The 8,777-nt window shown below is 39.7% G+C and overlaps 1 protein-coding gene across 2 annotated transcripts in view; it reads right to left on the reverse strand.

The window, feature by feature from the left end:
* FAR2 (fatty acyl-CoA reductase 2) overlaps window positions 1-3,176 on the reverse strand; it is an 85,598-nt gene extending 82,422 nt beyond the window's left edge. For both annotated transcript variants that reach the window (XM_068401858.1, XM_068401859.1), the window contains exon 1: window positions 2,988-3,176. In XM_068401858.1, coding sequence (XP_068257959.1) covers window positions 2,988-3,176 — 189 coding nt within the window. The remainder of the gene's footprint in view (window positions 1-2,987) is intronic.
* Window positions 3,177-8,777: the final 5,601 nt, after the last annotated feature.

Below are 8,777 nucleotides of genomic sequence, written 5' to 3' on the forward strand. Positions count from 1 at the left end.
GTGGGGGACAAGAATAATTATGCAGTAGAGATTAGAAATTATGTATGTACAGATAAGGAAGAGAAGAGATTTTATTCTGAATTTTCCTGTGCGTATTCAAATATATGCATTCTTCTTCAAGGACTATGATCAGGAATGTCAAATGCAGATGTTGCCTGAAGACTTGAAATAAGCTTTTGCTGCATTTTTTATTTGTTATATAGCTCAGAGGTTTGCCAAACTGGAGAATGCAAACTACAGCTGTAAATGAAAGTGTAGTCTCTAGATATTCCTAGTCTCTAGGAATAGTGTAGCCAGCCAGTCTAGGGAAGTGATTGTCCCTCTCTACTCGGCACTGGTGAGGCCGCACCTTGAGTACTGTGTCCAGTTCTGGGCCCCGCACTTCAAGAAAGGTGTTGAGGTGTTGGAGCGAGTCCAGACGAGGGCGATCAAGCTGGTGAAGGGTCTGCAGGGTCTGACCTACGAGGAACAGCTGAGGGAGCTGGGGTTGTTTAGCCTGGAGAAGAGGAGGCTCCGAGGTGACCTTATTGCAGTCTACAACTACCTGAAGGGAGGTTGTAGTGGAGTGGGAGTCGGCCTCTTCTCCCAGGCAGCTAGTGATAGGACAAGAGGACATAGCCTCAAGCTTCGCCAGGGGAGGTTCAGGTTGGACATTAGGAAGAATTTCTTTTCAGAAAGGGTTATTAGACATTGGAATGGGCTGCCCAGGGAGGTGGTGGAGTCACCATCTCTGGATGTGTTTAAGAAAAGACTGGACATGGCACTTAGTGCCATGGTCTAGTTGACATGGTGGTGTCAGGACAACGGTTGGACTCGATGATCCCAGAGGTCCCTTCCAACCTGGTTGATTCTGTGATTCTGTAGATTGTGAATGACTGATTATGTGGCTTACAGACATACAGCAAACTTAACTGGAAACAAATCTGCAAGAATGTTAAGAAAAATGTTTCTTGCCCTCTTCATCTGCCATGAAATTAAAAGTTACTGGAATTAACAGTTTAATTTCTAGAAAAAAAACAAAGGCTGTCAACATTTTCACATGGAAATAACCTTTGAAGAGTTGGGTTTCTGACTTAGGGAAGCATTTTTGCTTTATTTTAAAAAGAACAGCATCAAAAAGACACCTTTTTCTTCGAGTTCTGAGCATACTCCTGGAGGTTTTTTTCTTTCAAAGGCTGCAGCAACCTAACTTAGAGACTTGCCTCCTCCTTTTGTTCACTTGAAACACATTGAAGCAGGCTGTCAAAGGTTCAAGGAGAGGTTATCGAGTCCTGTTTGCTGTTGGCATGTGTAAAACTGCTGACACATGCTAGGAAAAAAAGGGGTTCATTTAGTACAGCTGCAACACTGAACCTCACCTAGACTTAACACAACACTAAGCTGTGCTGGCCAACTAAAGACATAAGCCAGTTAGATTAAAACAGAAAATGCAAACAAAGCTTATAGAAGTCCTTAAAAATAGTTTGGTTTTCCATTTTCTTAGTGGGTTAAAAAAAGTCAAAAAAAACATGGAAACACACCACATTGGCGATTTTGTTGTTTGATGATGAAAACCATTACTCACAGTCTTCAGTGATGAAAGCTGTAGAAACAGCTGAAAAATGTTCACTGAAAGGAAAAGTAATGAAAAATGGTGCACTTGACAGACTTGCAAAAAGCAACCAATGTGATGGTTTGCTTTTACATCACTTACAAATTTTCCTGAACAGGAAAATAACCTACCCTCTGTTGAAAACACAGAGAAAAAAAAATCAAACTCTGCTGTTGGATGCACTTAAGATTTCCTAGCCTGATGCCTCAAAACATTAGGAGGAAAAATACAAGCCTTCTCCCACATCTACTTGTCTCTAAGTAAGTTTTCTATAGGCCTATTTTACCTCTAAGTCCAGTAGAACCAGGAGGAGTACTTTTCCAGTCAAGCCTTGTTCAAAGGTTTAGACCATCACTCTAAAGATATGTTGACCTTTCTCAGATTAATTCCAAGTCATTCCTTGCCTACTACAGCCAGATCCGTCGCCTCCCCTCATTTCACATTGGCTATGTACAAATTCACATTAGCAGCAAGCATTAGCTTGAACTCTGGCACTTATCATAGCTGGAGGAGTCTGAGCAAGTTCATGACCTCACCACTGGCCTAAGCTCCTGAGGATCTTGAGGTCCTCAGGCCAAGTCCACTCTAGATAACTGGTCTCACAGTTTTTCCTTACAAATCTTTACATTAAATGTAGCAAAGGGCTTTGACCTCCTTCTTGACACTAAATATCCGGATTTCCTCACCGGGGTGGCAAGCTAAAAGCTCACCAAAAACAAGCCACATGGGTGGAGGTCATACAGGTCTGTTCTTCACCTCACAGGTCTGTCTTAGCCTTTGTGTTCTGCTGTAAGTAACTTTGGAAAACACCCTTTTCAAATGCAACTGTATTTTATCACTTCATAAGTAAGGTTAAATTGGAGCTGACATCAGAAGATGGCAGATGCCCTACTGTACTGCAGCAATGCACAGCCCACTATGTACTGCTACTAGGCTTTGTCTTATGAAATTAATTTAATGCCCCAATATGGGCAAGGAGTAGGGTGTGACGGGCTCACACTCAGTTTTATTTTTGACTGCTTATGTTTGAATATTAAGTTTTGAAAGTGGGGGAAGGATAAGAGTTCATGAAAGCAAAATGCTGCTCTTCTTGCAAAAAGGAAATTTGCTAAGGTAACCTGCTTTTGAAAAAAATAATGCTCAACAAACAGCAATTGAAATAGGAAGAAAAACAATTACATCACTACCATGTAAAATGCATCATCTATCAAAATCAGACAGATACAGGTTCATTCATGTACAATTTTTTTTGTTTTTTAGACACGACAAAAATATACAACAGTTACAGCAGAAGACAGTATTTTCTTCTCCATGAATTGAGTATAACAGAACTTCTCTGCTTCACCCAGCTAAATGGATTTCAGATTAGACGCCAGAATAAAATATAGACACTTACCTTGCATTTCAACATGTTGGCCACTCTGTCTTGCATTGATTGTCCAGCCTTTGGCCTGACAAGTATATAAACTGCTTTCACTTCAGGGCTGGAGCGCAGAAGCTTTTCCACCAGTACTTTGCCCATGAAACCTGTAGCTCCTGTGATAAGTACAGTCTTTCCATTGTAATAAGCTGAGACTGAAGACATGGTGTTTTCTTGTTCTGTCCTTCCTTCAACTTCCTGCGGGAGGCACCTGAGAAGATGCAGAAATAAAGCTTTAAGGGCTTCTGAGTCAAGACATAGATTAGTTATTTGGGAGCTACAGTCTGAGATAACCTTTCCTAATCAGCCATGGCAGCTCACATTAGTTCAGTCAACTGCAATTTTAAAGATTATTTTTTTAAAGCCTTTATTATGAAAATAAACTACAAAAATTAAAAGGTTAATCTGAGAAGCTTAAAAAAATCAAGCTCAGCCTTATCCTCCATATTACACCATAGCTGCATCCAGCCATCATAGTTTAGCACATAGCTTGTGCTGTCCAAGACTCCTAGCAGTAGATGCTCCTGCAGTGTTGAATATCATTTATCTCATACACTGTGAAGTGGCAGCCATGAAGATACGCAGTTATCCCTACAAGACAAAGCAGAAACACATCTCCCCACAAACACTGCAGCTACAAATGTTGTGGTTTCCACTTAATTCCACTGTGCCAAGCACTTCCATCTCGTCAGCCATCACTTTGCAATGTGCTCGGCCTTTTCCTATTGTCTTGGCGTGGAATAAATCCATGAAGAAAGGTCTTCATCATGGAAGACATAGTGCAATGACATTGCTCTGCAAGACTGCAATACCATGCTCCTGTGTGTAGGTCATCACCCAGTACTGACTCTTAAGGCCAAAATTCATCCCACTTAACTCTAAGGAGCATAGATCTCACATGCTTTCTCTGGAGAGTTTAGGTTGTTTGAACTGCTGTTTGGAGATCCGTTGATGATATAAGGGGGGTTGACATGACTAGGCTCCCACATGAAGTGTCCCAGTTAAGTATTTTAATTAGATACAATGGTTCCAGGCCTACATGTCCCCAGCCATCCCAATTCAAACTCTAAGTCGATTAAATGACAAACAAGGCTGGACTGAATCCTCCTAGAACAGCCTCTCTCTCTATAAGACTAACTGAAGGAAAAACCTTCCTCCTATCTTTGAAGTGCTGCAGATCATAGCATGCACAAACCACTTCCACTGCAAGTGAAAGGCTCATGAAAAATATAAGTAAATGTTTTGAAAAAGGCCTACTAAATTTGAAACAAAAAGAAACAGGAACATTAGAATGCTGTCAATCAAGTACTCAAGAATCCAGACAGTGATCTTCAGGTACCCCAGAAAAATTTCTCTTCGTCCTGCAGAAGCTTCAGAGTCTCTGTTGGCCATTTCAAGTTTCTTACTATGACATGAGTCAACTGCATGCTAATAAAATGCAAAGATACCAAACCAGAAATATAGCATTTGATGCATTTTTGCAGTCTATGAAGATACCCTGTTCTCACTAACCCTTCTGCATTTCTGTAACCTAAGAAACCATTCAGAGACAGTGAAGTAGCCTAACTTAGAGCAAAAACTGCAAGCCTTCACAGAGAAACATCTTATATAATGAGTCCTTGGCTTAGACCAACACAAATGAACAACAGCAAAGAGTTTAAAGTACTGTAAGAACCCAGGCTACATGTGATGTTAAGTTAAATTCCCTTCAGTGCATGGGGCCATGAGAGAAATACAGCTTGTCCTACAGCCCATGCCTTTCTCTGTATGGAGTGAGGTATCCTACCCCAGAAAATTGACCACCAGCTATGTGAAGCAAGAGAGACACCACAGGTCAACCCTTACAAGGTGTACATTGTTTAGTGAAACACTCAGGCGTGTGCTTAGCTGGACTGCGATCCCCAAGGCGTTACCATTCACACCAGTGAAAAGTGATCCACAGTTTGTGTTAATGTGCTGTTATTATCTGGGTCTGCAGCTGATGCATCTACCCAGATCTGACTTTTCATTCCTACCAATCTGCCAGTTTTCACAATCACTGTACTGCTACGTGGAAACCTTGAATGTATGTTTCTAATGGGCTATAGCCCAGACACATAAACGAGAGACTCAAGCCCAACAAAATACTGTTCTTCTTTCCTAGTGCTGCCTGGGACTGCAGTACGTAGCATCAAACAAATGAAAATCCCCAAATTTCTTTATCCGTAATGAACCATCAGGTATACCATCCAATTTAGAAAGTTGGTCAGGTAGAAAAACTTCTGAAGGACACTATTTTAAAAATTAATAGCTGTGGGTATTCTGGCTCAGTGAATGTGGGTATTAGCCTACTTTCAGATATGGCCTAGATCACAATTTAAATGAACGTAAAACAGGCTCATCTAGGCCTATTAAAAACCTGTCCTTATCAAAGAGCTGGCCACTTGGGAAGTTAAACAAACCGGTTAAACTGTTAGATTATTAACTTATTTATAATAAAATGTCACATCTCATTCAGGTTTGGAAAAAGTGAGTGATATTGGAAGACAGAAACTTGCAGAACCTGGAAGTGTGGTAAAGGGTGTACATGTCCAAAATCGTATTAGTTTAGCCAGGTGAAGACGGAGGTGACAAAGAACTGAAGAAATTTGGTACCACACATGCCCTGCAAAGCAGAAAAATTAATGACAGAAGTCCTTAGTCACTTAGAGGCCATGTGAATTCTACTGAACATAAGGAAACAAAAAGATGAAATAAAAGACCACTTCCAGTCACTGGGTACTTGCTTTGAACTTGTATTCAGAAGACCGTACCTACCTAACCTCATCTAATATTCTGCTTGAAAAATGGTACATTTATAAAGTACTTTGCACCACAGACTTGCAGATTTCCACAGTCTTTAACAGGAATTACTTTCCTTTCCACACTTCAATAGTACAGAACATTTCCAACCTGCATTACTAAACATTAGTGCTTTGCATTATAGTTGTAGGCTACTGCAAAGATAGCTGTTAAGATTTCAGAATGTGGACATCAGTTTATTATGTTGTTTCATTTGGGTTCTCTGTTTGAGTTATCCAAATGGGGCTTCACTTGTTTGGGCCAGATGTTCCATACCTATTAGAATAGTTTAAAAAAAAAAAAAGAAAAAAAAATCACACTACTTTAAAGTGTCCCTAAAATTAGCCATGCAGCCACATTTCATTAAGTATTTCTGGCAAGGACTACACACGCATAACTGACAGTTTTTCCTCATGTAGTCTGAGACCATTTTAAACATTTGTCTCAAAAAAGTCAGGAAAACAATTGCATCTCTCAGACCATTCTGGTATGATGACAATGGAAGCACCAAACACAGCCACAGAAAAACTGAACTTCTAAGGCAATCTGCTGTTCCTTTTGATTATTGGCTTAACCCTATAGGGTTAAAAGAACAGGTAAGAAAAAACACATCCTTTCTGTTCTCTATAATAAAGCAGTCCAAGTCAGGCAGCATAGAGTTCTCAGGGCCAGTTTCAGAGTTGGATCTGGTTGCTCAGGGCCTCATCCACAATAAAAAGTCATGAGGAACGAGATGGTTTTTGCTTATTACTGGATCAGATTTGTGTCTCCTTGCAGTACTTTTTTTCCCTTTCCTAAATCAGCTTTAGAAGAAAATACAATAATCTTGCACCCATCTAATGCCATGCTAATTATCAGCAAAGAAAATTGGTGTATTTGTTTAATGTACACAAACAAATTGATGTTTTGAGACCATGACACAAAAGCCACAATGCTGCAATCTGCTAGGTTCAGACAGATCCCTGAATCTCCACTGGCCAGGCAAATTTAAAGAGGCTTTTACTATGTTCCAAATTCAAAAGCAGATTCCAGTTTATATTCAGGATTGCTAAGATACCTTTTGGACACCAGCCAGGAATCACACTGAGCATCTCTGCAGACACAAGTACACAAGCTGCTTTAAGGGTAAAGCTCTCTTACTCATGCCTGTAACAGTCTTCTGGATCAGTCATAAAGGACAACATACGTCACTGCATTACAAATAAAGCCACGGTCTTGTGCCCTGGTCATATGCCAAAGGACAAGCAAAGGGAAAGGTGGGAATCCTACCAACCTAATACTTTACTCCTGCAAAAGAAAACTCATATCCCCAACAGAAGAGAAAAGGAGAGCTTTCCCCCACCAAGAGCAGATACAATTGTGCTGATATTTAACAAAACAACTAATACACTGTCCTCATCTTCCACATACTTCAGTGATGCCAAATCAGCATTCAGGTTACAACGGTGTAATGCCGAGAGTTGGACTGCTATCAAAGTGATAGCAATGGGAAGGGAAATGTGTATCTGAACCTCACTGACTGCTGCTACTGCCCAGAGCAGGTCCATGGCTGCGGGGTGTTAACATGAGATGGCAAAATGGAGCACGAGCAATGAAGGATGGGTACACTAGAGCAGGTTAGTATTTCACTATGGTTGGGACCACTAATAAGATTTCCATGCTCTATTCAACTAGGACAGCGGCCATTGCAAAAGCTTATCTGTTGAGATATTTGTCTTCTCAACTCAAAAGCACAACATGAAAAAGAAAAAAAAAAAGAAAATAAAGAGATTTAGTTTTGTGTAAGAGCAAAGGACTGTATGCCTGTAAATATACATCTAGAGTCACAAGTGGCCTTTATGGCATCTCCTTCTGCTTAGTCTGGTTTTGATGAGTTTTCTCATATCTGGTGCGTTTTCACAACTTTACACAGGCATGTAATTTCTGTAAACAAGAAGTCAGACTGTTCAGATGAGTCTTTTAGACATCATATTAAATGTAAAGAACCAGCTTCAACTAAAATTAAAATTAATGACAAATAACATTTTTTGAAACAAAGCTAGACAGCAAGAGTCCTTTAAGACAAAATAATTTTTGGCCACTTTCTGAACATAAATTTTTAATATTGGACAAAAATATCCAATCATACATAAGACAGTTTTCTTTAATCAGGATTCTGGAGGAGTCATAATCAACCTGGGACATGCAGAGAAAGAAAAATTCCTCCATCACTTCAGAGAACTTGTACAGCTGAGGTCAGAAGAAGCAATATAAAGTCATCACAGACTATTTCAATCTCATCCGTTTGCTTCCTCAATCTATTAATTATTTTGATTTTAAAATGTACTGAACTGGGGATGCCTGAACAATGTATCTTCATATAATTACTTTTTTTTTTTTTTTGGCCCCAGGATGCATGACAGAGACTCCACCAACTATGCATGTAATAACAATACATAAAAGCAATTCTTTCTAATAATATGTGTTCTTTGCCTGAAAGCATTTGTGTATAATTTATTGTTAGTTAATCATCACCAAGTAAATAATCCCACAACTATGACTGTAGCAGGAACAACCTCATCTTTTCACTTTGGTGGCCAGTAGAGATGGATATTTGAACAATGAGCCGTTTTCCTCCTACGCTAATGCATACACAACAATTGTGTATGGTTTAAAGCAAATCAGTATAATCCAACGAGAGCATGTACATGGATGAAGAGGCAGGAGTAGCGTTAAAAGTTCAACACCTGCACACCACCTCCTATGGAGCAAAGTCCAGTCTGAAACAAAGAAACTTTCCAACCTTCTGATTCACGGAATCACAGAATCACAGAATCACAGAATCAATCAGGTTGGAAGAGACCTCTGGAGCAACAGAATGATCCAGTTCATGCTTAAAGAAAAAAAATTAAAAAGACAAAGGAAAATGTAATAAGCATCTACATGTTTCATTTATGTGCTGGGACT

Source organism: Nyctibius grandis, chromosome 5 (assembly GCF_013368605.1).
Source record: "Nyctibius grandis isolate bNycGra1 chromosome 5, bNycGra1.pri, whole genome shotgun sequence".
NCBI classification, from domain to species: domain Eukaryota; kingdom Metazoa; phylum Chordata; class Aves; order Nyctibiiformes; family Nyctibiidae; genus Nyctibius; species Nyctibius grandis.